Below are 23,810 nucleotides of genomic sequence, written 5' to 3'. Positions count from 1 at the left end.
TGCAACCCTGCCGAGGGCTTCCCGAAAACTGGTCTTGGATACAGACATGGAGAGAACGACAATGAGACCCATCCAGGGCCTCGCCGACCCAGACACACGGCTCTCAGCAGCTTCGCACGGGGCTGCAGCGACGGCTTTCTGGCAGGTTTCGTTGAAAACCTCCTTAGGAATCGTACTTGTAAGCTCCAGGCTGAATGGAGGGCGGTGGAGGAGGAAGGCGCGGACCTCCCCTCCGCCCGCGAGGCACCGAGCCTGCAGGAGCGCCACTCGCGGGGCCGGGCTCTCCGGGAGGGTCCTGACCGCGGCAGAACAGCTCGGCCACAGCGAAAGAAATGCAGCGGAAGCCACTTCCAGGAGCACAGCAGGGGCACAGATGGAGCTCTTAGCAACCAAACCCGCAGCACGGGGACCGCGGGCAGAGGGATGTCTCAGCATCGAGGTCCTCCCGCCCAGGGTTCAGGCCCCGCTCTGGGCTCCCCTCTGGGGATCTGCACGGGGATATGAGCCCCCATGACGCCTGGCTTTGAAAATCAGCGAGACTTCCCTCTGGGAGAGCCGGAGGGCTCCAGGAATGTAAGACCCCAGCCCCACAGTGCCGAGGTCCCATGTCAGCCAGTCCAAGACGCTGCACAGAGACGGGGCAGAAGGGACATCTCTTTACTGACTCATTTTTGGGCACGTGCGGGGGTGCAGGGATCCGGGGGAACGTTCTCTAGGAGCGGAAGTGTGGCCGTCAGCGTCCTCCCATCCGCCTTCCCCACGGCGGGTGCCGGCAGGTGCTAGCTACGACCCTGCCTGTCTCCCTCGCCGGCACTGCTCGTCCTACCCCGGCGTTCCCCTGCAGACCTGTCCTGTCCAACCTGCCTCGCCCCCGCCAGCAGATGCCCCTCCAAGGCAGTCTTGGCCCCCGGGACCCATGTTTGGGTGAAGTCCACCCGTGGGACTAAAATGACAAGAGTATGGCACGGTGTCAGCTTTTACTCCCTGAATCACTAGGAACAGCGACTCTCGGATCTTACCAGGCCCCGCATTTCTAAGTAGCTGCCATCCGGGCTGGGGTGCTCAGCTCTGCGTCTGGGAACGTGTGTGTCATCTCACCTGTGAGAGACCACGAGCCTTGGTCTGACGAGCACATAGGGAGACCTGTTCTTTAGGTATCTGTCTTCCTTCGGGGGACGGGGTTTAATTTCACAACAGGATTATTGCTTTAGGAGTGAGTAAAGGAGAGAGAGTGAGCAGACACGACGGAGGGTGGGGTGTCTGCGTACAGGGACCCTAAGATGGCCACGTCCTGACCTGCAGAACCCGGGAATGCCTCCTCACGGAGCACAAGGGCAGCGTGATCACATCGATGACCCCGAGGCCGGAGATCAGGGATGGCCACGTGGGGTGGGACACGTGTGGGACGCGTGAAGACCCATTTTGAATTCTTCACTCTGGAACCATGAGAAAGCGAACCGGTGTTGCTATCGCCCCCGAGCGCGTGGCCACCCGAGTGACCCCGAGCGAGGTCACACAGTTGTTCGAGGGCTGAGGCCCACAACCAGCACATCCGGCCTCACTGAAATGTGTTCTCTGCCCGTCTGAGTGAAGGCGGGGTCCACCCCACTCAGGGCCCACCAGGACAGCGGGTCCCCAGGCAGGCTGGGGTTCACATCGGTCACACGACTTGTGCCTGGGGCCTCGTCAGCCTGGGGGCTGGAATGAATGGGCAGGGGCAGCGGCAGCGAGGGAAACCACCCTGCAAGCCGGCCTGCGTGGGGTCCGTGCTCCCATCCCCTGGGCTGCTCAGGAGGTCACCTGCCTGTTCAGCCTGTGCCTACTGGAAGCAGGGGACACCCTGCCCGGTGCTGCCCTGCCCCTACCCCCCCGCAGTTCCCTCCTTTCCAGTTTCTGCAGGCGGAAGGCAAGGCAGGCACCTGCTGTCCGGCATCTCGGCTCACTGCCGTGTGCGGGCAGCCAGGCTGGGATTTCTTCCTTGGGCGAACAGAACAGACGCCTGCTCCAGGTGCGAGAAAAGCTCTCCCAGAGAGCTGATGGCGGGGCAAGGCTGGCACCAGCCCCTCAAGCCCCCCGGGGAGCACCCACAGCTCGGAAGCAGGGTCCAGCAGCGCATCAAACGCATCTCGGGCCCCCTTCTGTGTACCAGAAACCGAACCTTACGGACCGTGAGGTCCGATCGGGAGACAGAAACCACACCGAACTTTGAACAGGGAAGGTTTAGTATAAAGAATGCTCAAATCTACTAAGGCAGTAATGTTTAAAGAGAGCTTTTGAGAAAATCCCCGGGTGGAGGGCAAATGCCCAGTGTAAACAAATTCAGTTGAGAGGCATCTCCTCCCCCAGGCTGGGATTTAGACCTTGCTGGAGATGGCCCCCCGGAGGGCGCACGAGGGCCGCCAGAGCCAAGGTGGGGGGTCACCAGGCGAGCAGGAGCAAACCCTTGCAGAGGGCGGGCAGGCCCAGACCGGCCGGCGGCTGGATCTCACGGGGTCGGACACTGGGAGCCACGGTCGGGGCTGTCTCCTCACGGCACCCCACAGCCACGAGCAGCAGGGAACGCGATGTCACTGAAACTGGAAAGAGAGGACCCTCCTCCACGCGGAGTCCTTCAAACTTAACAGCAGGCTCCCAGGCAAGGAGAGACGTCTGCGGGGTCCGGCCCGCCGTGGCAGGGCAGGTCAGGAAGAGGAAGAGTGCGTCTGCGGCCGAAAGCCAAGAAACAGCTACAGCGGCTGCTCGTACCCACGTCCCCCCTTGCGTCCTGAGAAGTGGCTGCGAGCAGACGAGGTCTGTGCCGTGACGGACACCAGTGCGTCTGGGCAGTGCAGCCGCTCGGGCCCCCAAGTCAGGAGAGACGCGGTCATCATCACGGGCTGTCGGCGTCGAGCCTCGGGCCGCCCCTGGGGACGACAGGAGAGGAGGACACGCCAAGCGCCAGACTCTTGCCATTTCCGACGAGGGCCCGGAGGTTCCCGGGGGCCCCAGCAGAGCCGGCGGGCTCTCCACTCCCCACTGGGGCTTCACCCGGGGGCCGGCTGGGGCTCAGAAGACCCCGGGCAGCAGGCGGTGGGGCACGGCGGCGGTGTAGCGCTCCCAGTCGCCGCCGTACTTGTTGGCGCAGCGGTGCTCGTCCCGGAGGCAGCGGTGCGTCAGCAGGATGGTCATGTAGACGACGTAGAAGTAGGGCAGCACGTGGCTGCCGCCGCAGGCCAGGCAGTAGGCCAGGCTGCCCATCAGGTCGCCGGTGTAGTTGAGGTGGCGGGCCACGCCCCAGAAGCCCGACGCCAGCAGCTTGCTGTGGTGCTTCTGCCCGTCGGCCGACGTGTACACGCACTCGATGACCCGGGGCTTCCTGCCCCAGATCAGGCAGCGGCCGTCCGTGCGGCGGAACAGGTCCTTCTGATGGTTGGCCATCCGGAAGATGTAGTAGCCGAGCAGGCCGAGCAGCAGGACGCCCGCGGCGTAGGGGGTGGACAGCTGCACCGGGTGGTAGACCAGGTACAGGCCCTGCGGGGAGATGGGGGCACGGCCTGGGTTCCGACCCGCTCTGCCCCGACCGGCCGCCCCCCACCCTGTGTGCTGCAGGGAGACGGGAGCGTGGCCGGGGTGTGACCCTGCTAGGACCCCACCGGGCGCTCCCACCTCGTGTGCCGCAGGGAGATGGGAGCACGGCCCGGGGTCCGACCCCGCTGCACCCCCACCGGCCGCCCCCATCCCACGGAGCACCCGAGGGAGGGCCTGTGCTCGCCGACAGCATGGGGACCAAGCTCGGCTGCTGCCGTGGTTCTGTCCAGTCCTGACTGAGGCAGGACAACCTGCCCTTGTTGTCCAGAGACGTCTGGGCTTGTGCTCAGGGCTGCCTCCCCTAACTGGTGTGAACCCGGGTCCCTGTGCTCCCCAGGCTGGCACTTGACACCTGAATCCCGTGGGGCCGGGGCTCTCCTGAGGATTCTGAGCCCCTTCTGAGCCACCCCATCGGGTCGGTCGTCTTCCCATCCCGAGTTTTCTCACCAGTAAGATGTAGCAGGGGTCTGCCCACCTGTCTGTCTGGAATGTTCTCACCCCCAGCCTCGCCACTCTGCCCTCAGCCCGGCTGTGGTTACTTCTGGAGACATTTGCCAGCCACCCAGGCAGGTGGGGGCTCCTCCTGGGCCCCCGTTGGGAGCTGGGACTCCCCCTGCCCCCCCCAGCACCCTCCTACCCCACACCAGGTGGTCTGTTCCCTGGGCTTTCCCTACAGCCGGGAGCCCGAGCAGGCAGAGCCCACGCATGTCTCCTCTGTTCTCATCTCCCGCACGAGGCTGGTGCCCCGTGGACCCTCACCAAGTCTTCAAGGGATAAAGGGGAGAAAGAAAACCTCGCGTCCTTCAACCATTACGATTTGCTATGAGCATAAACACTGCCCGCCACCCACCCGGCTCAGGCTGGGGGACCGTGCCCTGTTTCCAGGACGGAGGGAAGGCTTGATGTATTAGTCAGCCAGGGCTCCGTGACAGATACGACAGACAGGGAGGGGCACCGGGACAACAGACGTTCTCCCTGGCCTGGAGGCCGATGGCCGGGAAGCAGGTGCGGGCAGGCTGGGTCCTCCCGAGGCCTCTGCCCTCATGTGCGGACAGCCGTGCTCTCCCTGGGTCCCCACAGGGTCGTCCCTCTGTGTGTATCTGTGTCCTGACCCCCTCTTCCTGTAAGGACCCCGGTCACATGGGGTCAGAGCTACCCTGGTGACCCCGTGTTCCCTTGATCACCTCTAAAGACCCCGTCTCCAGATACAGATCCATTCTGGGGTCATGGGGGTTAAGGCCCTAATATGAATTTGGGGAACACGGCTCAGCACGGACACTTAAAGAAAAAGAGGTCATGGGGTAGACTCTGGGTAAAAAGGAGCGATTTGCCTGAACCGGGTGGAGCAGGCCACCGAGGAGCCCCACGTGTGGAGCTCAGCCTGTGCTCGGCTGTGTCTCCCGACGGCACCCGCGGCCTGCCCGGGGACCAGCTGGCCAAGCGCTCTGTAGGGCGCGTCCGGCGTGTGGAGGGCCGGCCGCCCGGCCTCACCTGCAGGGTGTACAGGTACGGTAGCCACACACAGTCCCCCCAGCCCAGGTACCACCCGAAGTGGTCGTGGCAGATGTCCATGGTCTTCAGGTACCAGGCTTCGTTCCAGAAGAAGTCCAGCACGTAGATGGCCTGCAGAACAGGAGGGCCGAGTATGGGCACGGGGTACCCGTGGGAAAACCAGGCGGTCGTCCCTGAGGAGGCGGCACCAGGGGTGTCTCTGCGTTCCTCGGCGACCTGCTCCGCTGGGTGGCTCCCCGCTTCCTACCATGCCTGGGACACCACCGGGGGGTGGGGTTTGCAGGGAAGGGGACCCTTATCTGTGAGAGTCTATGGGAGGGGGTACCCAGCAAAGCCCCAGGAGGCGACGCCCAGGCTGTGGGGCTCCGAGAAGAGTGAGGGCGCTCCTGGCAGAAGGGCCCGGGACAGCCCATGGGGAAGGAGCCCCGCACTCCACGGTCCCCGCCAGCTGTCCCTGCAGCTCCGGGACACATTGCGGCCGGCACGGCCAGTGACTGCTGTCCTTCTACATCAATGGGGAGACGAGCGGATGAATCCCCATTCCTTGTCCCTGCCTGAGAGCCGCGGGGACCATGCGGGGCCAACACTTCAGACACCGTGAACTGTGAACACAGCCGGAACACAGGCCGGCCGTAGTGGTTAACACACATCCCCCGGGAAAGAGGCCCTGGGCCAAATGAGTCCCCAGGAGGGCCTGGGTCGGGGACCGACTCCCTTCTAAGCACAGCGACTCAGTTGTCTCAGGAGCCGTCTGGACTCCACGTCTCCCCGGCCCCCACCATCGCCGCTGCCTCCGCCCCCGTTGGCCGCAGACCGGCTACCTGCAGGACATTGACGAGGACCATGGCGTTGGTCACTTGGCCGTGTAGCTCCCGCTGCTTGGCCGCGAACGACAGGTTGATGAGGGTCCAGGCCACAATCCCGGGGCGTCCGTTGAAGAACAGCTTGAAGTCAAACCACTTCCCAATTCGGGGGTTGAACTCAATGCCCATCATGTAGTTGTAAAAGAAATTCCCTGTGAATTTGCTTGAAAACAGAAACAGTGCGTCCGTTCAGCCAGGGAGCATGTCTCACCCGGGGGGCCGGCGCCCCTGGCCTCAGCGGCAGAGGGCTAGCGGCCGGCACGCCAGGGACCCCCCGAATCCCACGGCCTCCCCAGCTCTCCCTGGGCACTCAGCTCTGGCTTGGGAAAGTCACCCAGACAAACAGGCACCAGAGCCGCCTGCTGCCTCCCACGCTGGATGGGGAGTCTTCCCTTGAACCACCAGCCTTTCCCCACCCTCCTCCCGGTGGCCTCGAGGCACGGCCCAGGAGAGCTACACAAACTGGCTTGGCCGCCTGAAGAGCTTTCTTCGCAGTCCGGCGGGTGGGGGAGGTGACTCACGGGGCAGGGGGCGGGGGTGGGGCTCGGCCCCCACACGAGTGAAATTATAAATCATGACCAGGTAAGGAATGAGGGAAAGCTGCGTGCTCACAGCCAGGGGTCCAGCTCCAGGGCCCACCATGGACCCTTGCTGGACACTCATTCCCCTGGGTCCGGACCCCACAGCCCTCTCCAGAGGGGACCTGAGAATCAGCTGAGATCACGGACGTGGACACCTTCCTCAGGGAGAACCGGCGGCTGCAGGGATTTCCGTGCTCGTGAGAAACATATTTCCACGTCCGTTTCCCTCAATTAGAGTAAGTACGAAAATGGCAAAATATACCAAGTCTAGGGCAGGTGATTAACCGTAAAGCACGGAAAATGACTGACGGGAGCCACAGAAGGCCAGCCCCCCCACCTAACTGCCACACGAGCCACAAAGCACCATCATCCAAAGATATTTCCCAAGAGCAAGAGTTAAAGGAAACACGCCTAGATCCGGGCTTCTGAAAGCATCTGGCACTAAAACGTGGGCACGCAAGCGTAAGAGCCGCACTCAGGACGGCTCACACCCATCTCGAGGAGCCAGCCAGCATCTGTGGCTGGAGGGAGAGATGGATGGAGGGATTGCGGGAGGCAGGAAGGAAGGATGGGGCGGACAGGTGGCTGGGCGGGTGGGAGGAATGGACTGGATCGGTTGAATGGGGGGACAGGAAGATGGGTGGCTCAGACGGAAGGACGGATGGTGGGCAGTCGGGTTAGATGGATGTGGGAGCGGGTGGATGACGGTGTAGATGGGTGGACAGAGGATGGGTGGGTGGACGGATAAAGAGCTAGGTGAGGACACGGCCGGCTGGGGGGCTCACAACTGTCCACCGCAAAGCGTCCCTGAGAAGGCACCAACCAGGCAGGCTGTCCCTGGGAAGCTCTCACATTAAAGCCAGCGAGGTAACAGGACCCTCACTAGATCGTTTCAGGCCTCACTCATATTCCAGAGATGGAGGCAATGGGCTTTCCCACCTCCCTGCTCCCACAGCGGCCCTACAGGCGATGACCCGGCCACAGATGGATGTGGTATCTTCCACCGCATCCTTCCCAAGGCTGGAGAAGCCCCCAGACATCCAGAAAGGATGTTCCCCAGAATGAGACAAGATGCGTCACGCATCCCCACCCAGGATCCCCAGTCCTCAGACTCTGCAGAGGAATGGCGAGGGACACAAGCACCCACGTTGCGCGATAAGGCTTGGCCACTGCTGAAGGGCGTACCAGTCTTCCGCACAGGTGGGGAAGAAGTAGCCCTTGATCATGGCAAAGGTGGAGACGGCGTAGCCGAGCCCGTTGGCGCACCACAGCAGCGGTATCCAGTTGTCAAAGATGATGGTGGGCGAGAACCAGGACAGGAAGTGCGAGTTTGCGAACCAGAGGAGGTGCGTGATGAGCCACGCCTGCAGGCCGTTGATCTCGTACTTGTTGACCACGCCTGGGAGGGAAGGTGGGAGGATGAAGTATTTCCCCCACCCGAACAGCTGGCCCCGGCCCTGCGTGCTGCGGGCCTCTCTGGGGACGCCCAGGCCGCAGTCTGGAAGCTGGACCGCTCCTGCTCTAACCTGGGCCCCCAGGTCAAAATGCCGATAGCACAGCGATGTGGTTAGCCCCGGGGTTAACCGCTCCCGCTTTTGGGGTCCTGGGAGGAGGCAAAGGGTGCGAACCAGTCCTCCAGTTCGAACTCTCCTGGGCCAAGTACAGGCCGGGTCACCAGCCTGCCGTCTGCTGGAGTGAGGACGCCCCCCAGCTACCTGTCGGGCCCCCAGCTACCTGTCGGGCAGCCTCCCCGCTACCCCGGGGGCCCCCTGCAGGCAGGGACAGGGCCCATTCCATCTGCGGGGCTCTTCCTGGCTTCTTAGTGACCGTGGGCAGCTCTGCAGCGCCCCCCCCCAGGCCCCCCGCCTGGATGCAAGTGGCTGCTGCGGCGTTCTCCGTGGGGGGAAGCTCCAGCAGCCCGGTGATGTTAACAGCCGTGGGGTCAAGGGCCGCTCCGTCCCCCGGTCACCGGAGAACGTGGTCTCCAGCCTCTAGGCCAGCTCGGCCCTGGGCTGCCCCAGACACCAGCAGGGCCTGGGACAGCGGTGATGCCCGAGCCAAGTTCACTTTCATCGTGTCGGGGCGCACGCCCGGGGGTGGAAGCTGCACGGGGCCGGGCAGGCCCCGTGGGAGGACGAGGCAGGGAGCGGAGAGGGGAGGCGCGTGGGCGCAGGTTACCTGCGGGGGTCACGGCGCCCTCCTGGACGCCTCCCACGTAGCCTGGCAGGAACCTGTGGCAGAAGTCAGGAAGGGCCACGTACAAAAGCACCTGCGGCAGAGAGCGGGGGCGTGTGACCCGCCGGGAGGGCCCGGCTCCTCCACACAGCCCTGCTGTGTTCCCGGACATCACTCACGCACTGGCACGGCGCGGGCGCAGGAATCCCGCGATTTGGCCGCTTGGTCCTTCCCGGGCAGCTTGTGGCTCGGGGAGCCCTGGCCGCAGGCCTGGTGGGGCTCTGAGGGCCAGAAGCAGTCTCCCCCGGGAGAGCCCACGGGTCCGTGCCACTCATGTCTGGGGTCACTTAAAAAAGTGAGAGATTCACGCGCCGCACACTTCGCCCTTTTAGACCCCTCCCGGGTCACTGAGCGTTTCAACAAGGTTGTGCCGTCGCCGCCGCCATCCAGCCCCAAGACGGAGCCATCGCCCCCAAACGGAGCCCCACCCCCAACTGGCCTCGCTCCCTCTCCCCTCCCCCACTGCCCCCGACAACCATTAGGCCACTTTCTATGTTTTCCATTCCAGGCATTTCATCTCAACGGAGTCAAGCACCACACGGCCTTCCGGGCATGACTGCTTTCACTCCCCGAACGTGTCCAAGGTCCACGGGCCAGAGCACACGGGAGGCCCCCGCCCTTGTTCTGGCTGCCCAGTGTTCTGCTGCAGGGACGGAGCGTGCTTTGTTTTAGCCACTCGTCCCCTGACGTTTCTACTCCTAAGCTATCGTGACTCACGCTGTCCCTTCTCGTTTTCCACCCAAAGGGACCAAGGGACAGGAGATGAGAGGGAGCCTGGAGTCCAGAAGCTGGGACCCTGAGAAGGAACGGCTACTAAGGATGGGAGCCGTCCCCAGGGAGGAAACCCGGGGTGCGGGGGGGCCTGCTCCCGGCTCTGTCTCCTTGGATTCAGACAACGAATGACCCTGCCTGTTTGCCAGGTCCTGTGTGCAAACGGCCCCTTCCTGGTGAACTCCTCTGGTCTCAAATGCCAGCAGGGTCACAAGAAAGCTGAGGATGTCCTTGGCCAGGAGCGTGCAGCCACCTGCTGGGATCACCGGCCCCGGCTTTGCCAAGTGGTGTCCCTGTAACAGAGCGTCCCTCTGGGCGCAGCCAAGTTCCGGGTGGTGCACGGGTCTTCCCTGGGTGGGCCCTGCCTCACGGCCTCCTGCGGCGTCTTGCTCCTGCAGGGCTGTGCGTGGAACTGCAGGGGAGGCTCGCCCCAGACGTGGGTCAGACACCATGATGCCGCCAGGTGCCTTCTACCAGAGGACAGCGCTAAGTAGGTCAGGCTCCAGTCCCCGGACAGACGGCCATCCCAGCAAGAGGGACCCTTGGCACCCACTGTTCCCCGACGGCAGTGGCCAGGGAGAGCTAACCTGGAACGTGACCCACAGGACGTACAGCTGGGCTGCTTCCTTCGTCACGGATGGCGTCCTGGCCCAGATGTCGGAGAGCCGAGCGCGCCCGGTGGCGACGTCCAGCACGGGGGCCGTCAGAGAGCAGCTGTACTGGTCACACGCCATGATGAAGTAGTACACGAGGAAGGGCGCAAACAGCAGCAGACAGACGACGCTCGCCAGCGAGAACCAGTCCACCTCCCTGCAACGGCGGATGGCACACGCTCACACGGGGCCACCCGGCCCAGAACCTCCCCACGACAGCGGACGGCAGACGCTCACACAGGCCGCCCGGCCCAGGACCGTGCACACAAGGCTCTGTGCATCTGTACAGGTCCCGTTGTTCAGACCGGCCCGGGCCTCAAGGCCGGCTGTTGGCGGTCAGCAGGGAGGCTGATGGACCCAGGGGCACCCCCAGAAAGCCCAGAGCCCAGAGGCCTTCTCCCACCCACAAGGCCAGAGGCTTCCCAGTTCTGGGCACCCACTCCCCAGTCCCCACGCTCTCTGGCCCAAGGACGGCAGAGACAACAGGGAGCCACACGGCTACGACCCGCCTGCTCTAGTCAGTGTTTCATTTCTTCGTCAATTCCTTACCCTACAAAATGAGAAACGGCTCGCCCATCGTTAGTCTTGATGATAAAAATTGTGTTTAGTGGGTCCCTAAAATCCCAGAGGCCGGCAACCTCTCACCAACCTCGCTTTATTTTCTGGCTGGGAAGACGGGCAAGGTCCTTACCAGGCCCGGCCCCACTGCCCTTGAGTCGCGGCCCTGCTGTTGGCGGTGCTGCCCGGACTCCTGGTTTTGGGGGTGTCGTGTAGGGATTTTGTAGCCATCGGGCCCTGAGGGAAGAAGACACATCCTGCTCAGACGGTCCCATGACGAAAACCCACCACATTTCCTGCCTGCTCTGCCACCGCGCACCGACTGGGCAGGCCTGGCTCTCGCTCACCGCCCACCGCCTCCTCCCGGACAGCAGGTTCCAGGCGAGGACGAGACGACGGATTGTGCTTCAGTCTATCCTGCCCGAAATCTGCCGTAAGCTCCCACCTGGCCCTCCTGTTTCTCTCGAGCCAGTCTCCAGATGGAGGCAGAATGCCCCTCGCCACGTGAACCAGGCCTTCCGTGTCTCAGAAACCTCTGGGGATCTGCCCCCGCCTCCTACCCCCCCCATACCTGCTAATCCGGATGCTTAAGGTCTTTAATGATCCCTGAATGGGGTTCACTTCATTCCCGATGCCTGTTACTTCTGCTTAGAACATGCTGTGCACGTCTCATTCGGGTCTTTTTCAAAAAGACCTCAGCATGACTTTTTATTTTTCCTGGAGTTAATTCTTGCCCTACTTTTCCATTTGCTAAGGTTTCTATGCCTGTCACTAGTTTTTTTTTCAGAGCTATCGTTTATTTCAGCGCCTTTTCTAGACATTCTAACACAATAAAGTTTATCATTTCCATCCTCCCTCTCCTCCACAACCATTCGTGAACCAATGTACAAGCCAATCAGCCAGTCTACATTGCCTGCACCCCTGACCCCCGCCAAGTCACTCTCCCTGCTACTTTATTTTCTTAATAACTCTTCTCATCGTGTAGAATGCTTTTTTTTTTTAAATTTCAGTGCATGTCTATTGTCTGTCTTCAGAATATAAGAACACATTTCATTAGAATATAAGCTCCCCAAGGGCAGGAATCGTGTGTCCTATTCACTGCTCAACTACCGAGTCCTGACGCACAGGCTGGTAGACGCAGTGTGTCAGAAAATCATCAGTCTACCAGAAAGCGTGGAAGAACTCAACTTGTCTCTGGGGGAAGCAGGGACATCCACACTTCCAGAACAAGTTCCAACTGTGAAGTTTTCAAAATATCAGGGATAAGAAAACACGATTTTAAAAGCTTTGAGAGAAAAATCCAGAGTTAAGAATCATACTAGCAGCGAGTTGGATTCTAGAAGACAATGACGGAAAATTTTGAAAACTCTGAGGGAAACTGTTTCGCAACCTAGAATTTCTATTCCCAGATTAACTCTCACTGGGAGGAGACAACACAGGATCCACGAGAGCTGCAGAAAGAAAGCCCAGTGGAAGGACAAGGGCACGAGAACTGGGCAGTGCACCAGTCAGTAGCCAGTCCACACTGGTACTAAATGAACGGCCACAGTAGGAGAGAGAATAGAAATGATGAATTTTACTGTGTTAGAGTGTGAAAAATTATTGATAGTCTGACGGTTCTATTAGAGCATTCAGAAAAAAAATAGCAAAATATATATATAGAAACCTTAGTAAATAGGAAAAAAAGAAAGAAAGAAAGACATGGAATGGAATGGAATGGAATGGAAAAAGCGAGGCAACCACTAACTCCAGGAACAATAAAAAAATCATACAAGGGGGAAAAAAAAACAAACCGTAATTGTAGTATATTACTTAGTTGAACAGTAAATGATAACAACTTTGTCCTAATATTGTAATATCGGGGTATACACTGACCGCTGGATATGTAGAAGTTGAGGGAGACAAAAGCAAATTATTTAAAAATAAGCAGGTAAAAACAACAACACAAATCTTAAGGAAAAAAAAAAAATAAACCCCAGCAACACCAAAGTAACTAATAGAATGAAATGTATTTGCTTCTGGGAATTGAGACTATGGGGTGAAGCGGGGAACTCTTTACTCTATAATAAGCCTTAAAGGCCAATCACGTTTTAAAAATGTGAACATGTGAACATGACTTACTTTACCACAAATGTACATTCATTAAAACATTTTCAGTGACAAAAGGCATTTTCCTGTGCAATGTGGGAACTGGAGCCACATCGTTTGATTTAATTTTCACAGGTTAGTTTACGGAATGTCTGTCTATGATGTCCAAGGCAGGATGAAGGGCTCCTTATGGACCAGCCATCCCTACAGCCCCGAAACAGAATACAGAGCTTGGTGTGAGGCAGGCATGTTCATTGAACACGGCTGAAAACTGCGAAAGAGCCAGAAATGTATAGGCTCCGAACTAAGTCTGGAAAAGCTGGAAAGAAAATGCCGCCGAAAGGAAGGTGAATCTTCTCCGGATTCAAACAAGCCCAAATAAACATTTTGAGAGGACAGAGGTTCATTCACCCAGGAGTCTCCTCTGTCATGAGCACTGAACCTTGCAATAAATGTGTAAGTTGTATCTTTGGAAACAGGTAGCCAGAAACAGGGGAGAGGGAGGTGTTCAGGGTGTATTTTAACACATTCCTAAGACTGACAGATAGGAATTGCTATACCAGCCCTCTTTACTTTTCCAAAGCTAAAAAGTCACTGTCCATGCCCACGAACAGCAGTGCTAAGACAGAAGACAGGCTTACCTCTGGTGTTTTGTCCCAGCGTTTCACAGCCGAATGGAAGTGTTCCTTCTTGAACGGCCACTCTAAAATCTCTAGTCTCCTTGGATTCCCAAGGCCCACTTGCTCCTTCTCAACCCACTGAACAAAGTCCTGCGGGGACACAAAGATGAGGAAGACACTCAGGGGGCTGACATTTCAGGACTGTAGTCAGGTAAGGACCTAAATGGCATTTACTCGAGGCCCACTGTTGGAACCCAGTGGAACCAAGTGAGACGCGCTTGGGGGTTCGAAAGTGGAAGACATCTCACGTGGGAGGGGAGAGGGGAGGGAATATAACCACCCATCTTCTCTGCCTGGCACAGACAGTGTCTGGCAAATTGGAAGTACTTAATGATAACGGCGGGATAACCTCGTGGCGGCGTCGCTTTGGCCATGAGCCTGAGCATAGGCAGGTGCAGACCCGACGAGCCCCAGTCAACAGAAAGGCGTTGTCTTTGAGGACTTACACCAAGCAGCCACACCTGCACCTGAAACATCTCTAGAAGCTTGTTTGGGTCACCAGCCCGAATCAAGCCCTCTGGAGTTAGCACATCCCATCAGTAGGTTCCAGAAGCCAGTGAGAGCCTAAGAACACGGGAGTGGTCTGGCTCTGGAGCCCGGCTCTCTGCAAACTCACGGCACCCAGTGACCTTCCTGAGTGTCTTGGGTCATGAATGCCCACACGTGTGAGGACATGCAGTCGTGGCTAAAGTTGAGTGAAGGAGAGTTAGTGTCCCGCACCTAGGGATAAAGACCAGCCAGGTAAGGGGATGGGGCTTTCTGGCAGCCTGATCAGCAGCCTCTGCTGGTCTGAGTTCCATGGGGCAAAGCTAAAGGGCCATGGCCCCCGAGGGTTAGAGGATTATGTAGTACAAGTGCCTGATCCTAAGCTTCCGGTTGCCAAGGCATTCACGGCAAAGACGTCCATCTCAGATAAACATAGGGCCAGCCGCTGGACCTAGCTACCGCCGGCCAAACAGCCAGAGAAGGAACCAGGCCACTCCCACCCGTGACTCTCCTTTCAAAAAGCCCTGGGTAACCAAGAGAGCTGCTGGCCACTGCCCGATCTCCCTTCTCATGCCCTCATTCCCACTTATGCTTTAAACTGGCTGATAAAGAGTGGATCCATGAACCCCAGGCCCCCACCCGACCCCATGAAGGCAGAGCCCCAGGCCCGCACCTCCTCTCTCTCTCCCACGACCTTACTGTGGCTCTGAGCATTCTGTGTGCCCCCCAGGACCTGTGAGGAATACACCTTTTTGCACGTCGGAGCTCCAGGATTGCCGCTGAGGTGTGTCCTGCAACCCTGAGGCCCACTAGGGTCGGGCCAGCCATGATGGCCCTGGGAGGGAAACTGGGGGAGTGGGAGGGGCCTGCCCCCGTAATAGAGCCCAGGAGGGTGCGTCAGGCATTCCCAGCCCTCAGTATCACTCTCTACGGGCTGAGACCACCACAACAGGTAACATACGCCCCATGGCAGCTTTTTGGCACCTTGAAAGTGTGGAAGTTTGGAGTAGCACTGGTCGTCCAGGAATGTGGCAGAGACGTCGAGGGGCTGGCACCAGAGACGTCCTGGAGGCCCAAGGTCACCATCCAGGCTCTGAGTTCTCAGCGGGGCTGATTCCCGCTGCCCACTTGGAACCCAACTTGGGTTCACCCCAAGTTGGACCACCCACCCTTGGACCACCAAGTTGTGGGGCCTCAGCTTCCTCACCCACACGCAGCGGTCACTTGGGTGCTCGAGGACATGAGTCCATGGCACCAAGGGCACAGAGCCCTCCTGACCCCATCAGAGTTCACCTAAAAGAGAGCCAGCTCTGGCCGAAATGATCCCCAGTGCCCTCAGGCCTCAGGAGGGCTCGGCTGGGCTCGTGCAGGCGATCAGGGCAAGCGAGCCTCAGATTAGCAGAGCTCGAACAGCCACAGATCCCCAAAGCCAGCCCCAGAGCGTTCTGGCTACCCTTGTACCGAACCACACTGCTACCTGGTGGCTTAAAACAAACAGTCTTTCCTCCTTTCTCATGGCTTCTGTGGTCAGGGATCTGGGGAGACGGGGGGGCAGCTGGAGTGTACCAGAACACCTGTCTTCACGTGGCCTCCCCGTGTGGCCAGCGGGGGTGTCCTCACAGCCTAGGGGCTCAGTGCCACGGGAAGAGGCTCCGGGAACCAGCAAGGGCTCCAGTAGAGCTGCACCGTCCCTTGAGGGCCCGAGCAGACACCCGACAACGCTTCCAGCACATTGTGTCTGTCCAGGGAGTTCCGAGTCCACCTCCTTCCAAGGGGAAGGGATCAGGCTCCAGACTTCGGTGTGGGGATTGCAGGACATTAGAAGAACACAGGGGACTGCTGAGGCCAGCCCTGGACGGTGCAGCCTTTACAGACACTGGCTATTCACTGAGCATCTCCACGGGTCCGAGCGTCCACTATACTGGGTTCTTGCACCGACCCCAGAGGACTGGCATCAGGATGTCCACCTAACAGACGAGGAGGTCGGCGTTCTCTGCTCACTCAGGCCTGTGCGGATGGAGGGTAAAGTCTCCTGGGCGTGGACTGGAGGAACGAGAGGAAAGGACCTCTACCTTTGACTTCTAAACTTGCATTACAGTGAGCAGGAAGCCTGGAGCCACCGTCAAAGCCACGGCTTACCCTTAGAATCAGGGCTCAGCGTCTCTGGGCATTTCTTTCCACCCAGGGCACAGGCCTATTTCGGAAGCCCTCGGAAACCGCCCCAGGACCAGCTCTCCTGGGCCCCCGCTGGGCCCTCAGTGCTCTCAAGGCAAGCCAGGCCGGAGCTTCCCAGCGCCAAGACCTCAGGGGGGCCACACATCTCCAAAGGAGCCCCTGCGTTTGGAAATGAGGCTTGTGAACTGTACCTGTGAAGTGAGGGAGTGGCCAGTGCGGAAGGCCCGGGGTCAGCGGGCGGGGCTGGGTTTCAGAGAAGCTGCAGGTAAACCAAGATTCACCCCAAAGATCAGTCCCGCCGCGCCGTGGGAATGCTGGGGGGATGCACAGGTGACCTCCCTGACCCCCCTTACAGCCACAAACATTCCCAGAATTGTGGCTCTGAGGACTCCACGGGTTGCTTAAACACTCTCTTCGTTGTTGCTCAATTATTTTATTATATAAGTCTCTTTCCTGGAAAATAGGAAAAGCACACCTGTATTCGCATCCCTGTCTAAGGTTTGGGTGGATGGCTTTTCAAGCCGTCTTTTTAACGACGGACTATCTCCCTCCTCCCCTTGGGCTGTGACACGCCAGGGACCTCTTTTCCACGCGGAGCTCATTGGTTTTACGGTTGCCGCAAACTGTGTTAACTGTCATGATTTATCCAGTCTTCTCACTGACAGTCACTGGTTGTTTCTGGGTTTTGCGAGTATGTACGGCGAGTCCTAATGGGTGTTCTTGCACCCACCTATGTCCCGGGATAAACTCCTACAGGAGGTCTTCTCCAACGTCTTCACAGCCAGGAGAGCAGCTGCCCACCCCGACCGGATTCTGGGTTCATGTCCCTCTTGCTCATCTCGGGTGCGAGTCGGCTGGTCTGTGTTCTTCCGTCCCGGCCACTCTTGGACTCCCAGATTCCCAAGCCAGGCCCCTGGCAGTTCAGGTAAGGTTCGGAGAGATGCTTGCTGGCCGAGCAGAACTTGGCGCAGCCCCCAGAGGGACCAGCTGTCACCATCACAACCGGGCCAGGAGCGGTCGGCTGCAGGAACGATGGCAAGAACTGTGTTCTCTCTCTTCCTTCCTTCTTTCCGAACCTCCTGCCCGGCCCCCTCCCCAGCCATCCACACATGCTTTTGGAGAAACTGCACAAGATTCTCAACATTTTGTTCAGGAGGAACGAGCCAAACCGCGCTCAGAACGAAGGGGCATCGTCTGCTCCTCCAAGAGGACACGAAAGGTCTTTTCCGTGGCGCCGAGCAGCCCGGCTCCTCGCCGCCGGTCTCAAGTCCGGGCACCGGGAGTGGCGCCCCGCGGGGCCCGGCTCCTTTCCCCCGGCGCTGCGGGAAGTGCTCAGGTGAGGGCACGCGGTCCTCAGACCCGGGCGCCAGGTTTCTGGGAGGAGACCACCCCCGCCCGCTCACCCGGGCGCCCCCCGCCCCCGCGCGCACCGCGCCGCTCACCTGCGCGTCCGACGGCGCAGCCACCCGGTCTCCGACTCCAGGCCCGGGTCCAACCCCGCCGCCTACAAGGGCCGCCCAAGGCCCCGCCCCAGAATGACGTAGGGCGACAGACGACCAATCGGCGGCGGGCCCTGCATCCCTGCGCCCCGCGATTGGCCACGTGCCTCCCCCCACCCTCTGAGCTGACTCCGGGCCACCAACCCCGCCACTGCGCTGGGCTGGGGCGAGAGACGGACCGCGAGGGCCCGCCCCGCACGCCTGCTGAGCCCCGCCCCGTGGCCGCCGGCGAGCCGCACCCCCTGTGCCCCTTCCCCGGTTCCGCAGGTGCGGCTTCCCGGGAGCGCAGCAGCCCCTTGCTGGGCGTCTGATGTGTCCGGCGCCGGGTGCACAGCAACCCCCAGAACGGACTACGTCCCGCTCCCAGGGGTCGGTCTGTTAGGGGCGGGGGAGGGGAGCAGTTTCAATAAGCAATAATCAAACAGGCTCAGATGGAGCAGGTGCTGCGCAGAAGACGGAAGCGGGCAGGGTGGGAGAGGGTGAGCGCGTGAGAAGCGGTTTGACCTGGGGGTGCCGGGGAGGCCTGCTTCCCCCAGAAGTGAGGGAGATGGAGTTTCGGGTGAGGGTCCCCGGTGCAGACAGGAGAGGGAAAGGAGCAGCAGCGCTGGAAGGAGGGAGGCAGAACTGCCAGGCAAGCATGGGCAGATCCGGTGATTACAACCCACGACAGCCGTCCCGCTTACCAGGGATGCCCAAAGCGCATACAGACTCCCACCTCCGGAGACCAGCCACTAGACAACGCCACCCGGGCAGAGGCCTGACCCTGGGCCGCGGTGCCAACCGAGCAGGCCCTGGAGGGGAGGGCCACTGGAGGTGTCTGCTGGCCCCACTCCCCGCGTTCGGACAAAGTTCTCGTTCGCATAGGGATCTGGCTGGCACAGCTCTGTGTCCCTCCACAGAGACATTTTTCCCCTGCAGTTTTGTATTTTTAAAAACGCCAAACATACAAGCCAGTTGAATCCGTACTAAACGAGCACCCGTACACCTAGATTCGGCAGCTGCCAACAGTTTGCCACGTTTAATTTCCTTCTCTCCCACTCTGTGTCCACCCCCCTTTTTCCCCCAAGCATTCATTAGCTGCGGGTGATGTCTTCTTCCTAAACACGTCCGCAGCCACCTCTTACGTTACCGAAACAAAACACATTACACTTTGGACATTCTGCATCCACGCAATGCCGTTATCTAATACATCGTTCATACTCAGTTTCCCCCAATCGTCCCATTCATATCTTTCACAGCCGTTCGCTGCAGGCCAGGACCCGGTCAGGAAGCCGCGCTGCACCCGGGGTCGGGCCCGTTCGCTGCAGGCCAGGGCCCGGTCAGGAAGCCGCGCTGCACCCGGGGTCGGGCCCGTTCGCTGCAGGCCTGGGCCCGGTCAGGAAGCCGCGCTGCACCCGGGGTCGGGCCCGTTCGCTGCAGGCCTGGGCCCGGTCAGGAAGCCGCGCTGCACCCGGGGTCGGGCCCGTTCGCTGCAGGCCTGGGCCCGGTCAGGAAGCCGCGCTGCACCCGGGGTCGGGGCTCCGAAGCCTTAATCCAGAGCCCGGCCCCGACCTTTCCTTCCCTTTTTTCTTTCTCTCCCTCTTCGTTTCTTCTTTCCTTCCTTCTTCCTTCCTCCTTTCCTGCCCTTTCTCCTTCCTTCCTTCCTTTTCCAGCGGTCGCCACGAACCACTGGTACTTTGGAGACAGGGACCTATTTCAGGTGTGAAAGCGCGCGGGACGAGCAGCACCGCAGGTCGGGGGACGACGACGGGCTGTGCGGGCCGCGGAGTCACTTACTCGGAAGGAAAACACCGGACCCGACCCTAAATGCGCTGAAGAACGACTTGGGTTAAGGAAACGTGAAAACTTGCTCAGTGGCTCGCCCCCAGCGCTCCGGGCAAGAGCGGGGGCACCCCAGGCCCGGCCGCCCGCCGACCCCCGACCCCCGACCGCCGACCGCTGCGGGAGGGACGCTCGCCACGAGCGCATGCGCGGTGCTGGCCCGGGCCGACCCCGCGCAGAAGCCCCCGGGCGCGAGCGGCGGGCTGGGGCTCTGGTCCCCCGTGCGGCAGCCGCTGCGGGAAGGAATGAAAACAACGTGTCTTACCGACGAGGGAAGGCCGGCTGCCGGGGCGCCCCGGGGCAGCCCGTGCGGAGGCGGGGCACACAGCAGAGGCTGCGCAGCAGGCTCCGGGACCGCGCTCGCCGCGGGGCGGGGCCTCCTTCCTGCGCAGGCGCGGCCGCGAGCTCCGCGGCGGGGCGGGGCGGGGGCGCGGCGGGGCGGGGGCGGGGCCTGTCGCCGCGGCTGGGCTGTCCCCGGCCGGCCAGACCCGCGGGGCGACCCGGAAGAGACGCTTGGGTCAGGATGGGCCGGAAGGTGACCGTGGCCACCTGCGCGCTCAACCAATGGGCCCTGGACTTCGAGGGCAATTTGCAGAGGATTTTAAAGAGTGAGTCTGGGGGCGGCGGGGTGGGGGCAGTGGGAGGACTGGGGGGGGGGAGGGTCCAGGGTAGCGGGAAGCCGCGGTCCGGGGCGGGACAGGTGCGAGGGGGACGGGGTGCGGCGGGCACAGAGGCTGGGGGAGCGGAGGGGCGGGCGGGGTGGCGGGGTTACGGGGTGGGGGCGGCCGAGGTCCAGCCCCCGCTTGCTTGTGATGCACACACGTCCCTGCTCTTTGGAAGGTCGCAGCCCCCCGGGGGCAGATAAGATGATGCATAATGACCGCCCCCCTCGCGGGCTGCTCCTGAATTGGGGGTGGCTTACCGGGCCTGGGGGGACCCCTGGTGTACACTCGTGGTAGGGAAAGCCTGGCTGCAGAGGCAGGGAGGGCGATGAGAGGCTGAGGCTTAGCTGTCCTCCTACCTCTGGGGTCCAGCGTGGCTCAGCTAGGGCCCAGCTGCCCGAGAGGTGCTGAGTTGCCCATGTTTAGAGGCATTTAAGGGGAGAGCGTGGCCAACCACCAGCGAGGATGTTGTGAGAAAGTGTCCCAGGAAACACGGTTTTGTAACCAGAGAACTGGTTCCCAACTCAGGCCCCGCAGCTTGCCGTCCACACTGGAGCAACCAGTGATGGGGGGTGCGTTAAGGAGAAAGTTGCTTTATTCAGGAACTAGGCAGACTGGGAAGATGGAGGACTAACGTGTCAAAGGCCATCTAACCTCTGTCCAGGGGAAGCCTGAGGGTTTCAAAGGGGAAGGTTCCGGAAGAGGGAGGGGGGCTGTGTGCGGGTGGAGCAGGTGCCCAGGCGGCAGTCGGATGTGGCCGTGACCCTGAATGGACTCACTGGCATCCCCCCGCCCCCTGAGCTGTTCTCCAATGCGGTCAGGGCGCTTCATCTGGGAGAGCCAGGTCCCTCACCCCGGGAGGCCAGTGTCTGACGATCTCAAGGAGAGCAGGTTGGTTCTGCAGCAGATCCAGGGACTTAGGTCAGCAGGCGAGGAGCACGTGAGCTTGAAGCAGGTCAGACTTCAAGACAGGCGGGAGTGCTGTTCCTGTGTCTGGTGCCCGGACACCATCCCGATGGCTAGACTGCGGGAGAAGCCGGCCCCAGGAGGGGAGCAGAGTAAGGGGCGAGCCCGGGAGCTTAGAGACTAGGGTGTGGTTGTTGCGAGCGTCCCCATACGGGAGCCTTGGCACCAGCTCACCGGTGAGTGGAAAAGGTCCAACCACTCGTACCTACAGCTAGAGGGGGGCTGTCCTGGGCAGCCCCGCAGGTGTGCTCGCGCCGGCCATCTTGCTCGGAGCCGCTCCTTGCCAGAGGGTCTGCTGAGAGCAGTAAGAACAGGAGGTGCAGGCGAGGGCATCTTTCCAGCAACGCGCCGAGACCTGCTTTCATCTCACTGAGCGCAGAGCAGTCCTTGGAGCGAGGCGGTCCGTGGCCAGAGCGGAGTGTCTGTTCCGGTGGCCTTTCGCCGGCAGGTGCGCTCTGGGCCCGCTGTCCCAAACCAGAGGCTGCTGGTGCCCAGCGCTGGGGCCGCCGTACGCTGCCGTCCTTCGCATCCCGCCTTCTCGCTGCACTCTGTCTTCCACACCTGCCCGTTAATGAGCGACCAGGGCGTGGCTTCCTCCTCCTCCCCCAGGCTAAGGGTCAGTCCTGCAGGCCCTGTGTCTTGTTTCCTGGGGGGTAAGCAGGGTCCGTGGGACAGCCGCTCCTTGGCCGCGTGGGGCGGGGCCCGGGAGATCACGGAGCGCTCTGGTTCGGGGTCTGGTTTTTATCCCAGCTGGCGCAGCAGCGATTCGTCTGCCTCCGACCGCGGCGTAAGCACTGACCCTGCCCTTCTCTCTCTTTCTCAGGTATCGAAATCGCCAAACGCAAAGGAGCAAGATACAGGCTGGGACCGGAACTGGAAATATGGTGAGAGCCGAAGGCGGACCCCGCAGGGCAGGGCGGTGGAGGGATCGGCACCAGCTCCACGGCGGAAACGCAGCGGCGGGGGGTGGGCACAGAGAGGTGCAGCTGTGCAGGCCTGCTGAGGGGCATCGGAAGCTGGCGGGTGGGCCTCTGGGCGCCTGCAATCCCGTGTCGGGTCACTAGAGGCACAGAGACCTGGCAGCCGGGCTGATGGCCAAGCCCCCCACCCTTCCCCGGTCCTCCCTTTCACGTGTGGCCGTAAGCACTTCACTTCCTGGTCTCAGCATCTCTGCACAAGCGAGTGTGAGTGGTCATTTCCGCTCTGCCTTCTCGCAGCCATCAGGAGGCTGGGTCCTCCTTGTCCCTTATTCAGAAATAAGCCGTCATCGCGTTTAAGTGTCTCATGAACTACGGTGGTTTTGTGACAGATGTCAGCGGCCCTCTGGGTTCCCACGTGTGTACAAGTCCTGGGATCAGAAGTCCCTCCTCCGGCCATGTCCCCACCTCGGTTTCTGGGCTTCGTGTGAACAGAAAGCGCTTCTTTGCCAGTGTCTTTGTGTCTGTCCTTGAGGCCACTCCTGTCCTTCTCCTCGCGAGCTGGACTTCTGTGCTTGGAATTCCGGCTTCGGCTCGGGCCGGGTCTCCCATGGTAGCCCAGGGCTTTTGTACCCTCACTTAACGTGGTCTTAAGACACTCCTCGGGCCCTGGGGTCCTGGTGTGTCTATGTGACCTCTACCCCCAGGATCCTGGCTCTGTCTTTCTGTTTTGTCTGTTCTTCCCATTGCAGGGCTACCCTCCATAGCCCAGTCCCCTGGAATTATCGTGGCCCAGACACTCCCGGGTTAGGTCCTTGCCCCTCTCTTTGTCCTGTGCTCTCCCCATGCCTGGCCCCCAAATCTGGACCTGTCATTTTAAAAGACGGAGGGTTTTAGCTACGGGATCCCAGGACGGTATAATCGTATCATGTCATTTTTAGCCCGCCGAGCAGGCCCCCCTTTATTATTTGCAACGGTTTGCAGAGAGGAAGCTGGGGCAGGAGGGGAGCCGAGCCCATTCACAGAGCACGCCCACTTCCTGTCCCTGGTGGCCAGGGCTCCAGCTCCCACCCCAAAAGGAGCACTTGGAAGGGTCATGAGGGGCCGGTGCCACTGGGACAGGCTGACTCGTGGACCTAGAGGTCCTTTGCCAGAAAGGCTGTCTGTGTTCTTCGGGCCAGATTGGTAGACTTTGTGGATGGAAGACTGCTGCCTAAACAGGGCGGCGGGCACTTACAGCCCCGTTACAAAATGCCCCTCCAGCTGTCGGCCAGCCCAAGGGGCAAGGGGCCCGCTGGTGGCTTCATGCTCGTGCGGCACGGGAGCCCCCAGGGCACGAGACCCCGGAGCAGGACTCTGCCCAGGAGAGGAAAGGCCAACGCAGGTCCTGATTCCTCGGGGGGCGTCTCCTTGATCTCGTTTTCCTCTGAGAACCTGGACTTTCCTTCTCAGAACCCAAGGCCGAGAGGCCTGCCTTCTAGACATTAAACATGCGAATGCCCACTTGTGGAGGTCTGCGTCCGCCGGCACAAGCTCTGCTCGGCCTCTGCGACATCGCTCCCAGGCCACTGCACAGGAGGAAGGAAACGTTTTGGAAGATTTGAAAGTAGTTTACAGATGCTCTCTGCTTTGTTCCCGGCACACACGTGCCAGGAGACTGCCCGCAAGCCCATCTTCACATTATGACATCCTGGAGCTCTGAGTTTCCTGGGGCTGCTGGAAACACAGTCCCACAGGCTGGGTGACTTCAAGCAGCTGGTTCTGGAGGCCAGAAGC

The 23,810-nt window shown here is 60.7% G+C and overlaps 2 protein-coding genes across 13 annotated transcripts in view; one reads left to right on the top strand and one right to left on the bottom strand.

Annotated features, from left to right (window-relative positions):
* Positions 1-2,219: 2,219 nt before the first annotated feature.
* On the bottom strand, positions 2,220-19,868 carry DHCR7 (7-dehydrocholesterol reductase). 5 transcript variants are annotated; one of them, XM_046015134.1, is made up of 9 exons: positions 19,755-19,868; positions 13,470-13,598; positions 10,874-10,977; positions 10,117-10,339; positions 8,702-8,792; positions 7,709-7,922; positions 5,901-6,105; positions 5,059-5,190; positions 2,220-3,510 (listed from the first exon to the last, which is right to left on the bottom strand). In XM_046015134.1, the coding sequence occupies exons 3-9, from the start codon at positions 10,969-10,971 to the stop codon at positions 3,046-3,048; spliced, it is 1,428 nt and encodes a 475-aa protein (XP_045871090.1). In that variant the 5' UTR covers positions 10,972-10,977; positions 13,470-13,598; positions 19,755-19,868; the 3' UTR covers positions 2,220-3,045. The 5 variants fall into 5 exon arrangements, with proteins under 5 accessions (XP_045871090.1, XP_045871087.1, XP_045871089.1 ...); XM_046015131.1 differs by lacking the exon at positions 19,755-19,868 and adding an exon at positions 17,612-17,785; XM_046015133.1 differs by lacking the exon at positions 19,755-19,868 and adding an exon at positions 16,361-17,582.
* Positions 19,869-19,948: 80 nt separating this feature from the next.
* NADSYN1 (NAD synthetase 1) overlaps positions 19,949-23,810 on the top strand; it is a 32,818-nt gene continuing 28,956 nt past the window's right edge. For 3 of the 8 annotated variants that reach the window (XM_046015128.1, XM_046015127.1, XM_046015126.1), the window contains exons 1-3: positions 19,962-20,097; positions 21,497-21,565; positions 21,941-22,001. In XM_046015128.1, coding sequence (XP_045871084.1) covers positions 20,013-20,097; positions 21,497-21,565; positions 21,941-22,001 — 215 coding nt within the window. In that variant the 5' untranslated portion in view covers positions 19,962-20,012. Of the gene's footprint in view, positions 20,098-21,496; positions 21,566-21,940; positions 22,002-23,810 lie in introns of all 8 variants that reach the window. The other 5 variants (XR_006819965.1, XM_046015125.1, XM_046015124.1 and 2 more) reach the window with 4 other exon arrangements.

Source organism: Meles meles, chromosome 8, assembly GCF_922984935.1.
Source record: "Meles meles chromosome 8, mMelMel3.1 paternal haplotype, whole genome shotgun sequence".
Taxonomy (NCBI): domain Eukaryota; kingdom Metazoa; phylum Chordata; class Mammalia; order Carnivora; family Mustelidae; genus Meles; species Meles meles.
Note: the sequence above shows the minus strand (reverse complement) of the source record. Positions and strands in the feature narration are given on the sequence as shown.

What these genes read in the sequence shown, in the direction of transcription:
- DHCR7 (XM_046015129.1), bottom strand. Translation starts at nt 15,080, where the DNA reads ATGGTGACCTTGGGCCTCCAGGACGTCTCTGGTGCCAGCCCCTCGACG. An exon ending in CAAACTTCCACACTTTCAAG is followed by an intron (nt 13,599 to 14,978) that starts GTGCCAAAAAGC and finishes GTGTCCCCGCAG; the next exon opens with GACTTTGTTCAGTGGGTTGA. An exon ending in GGGCAGTGGGGCCGGGCCTG is followed by an intron (nt 10,340 to 10,873) that starts GTAAGGACCTTG and finishes CCGCCGTTGCAG; the next exon opens with GGAGGTGGACTGGTTCTCGC.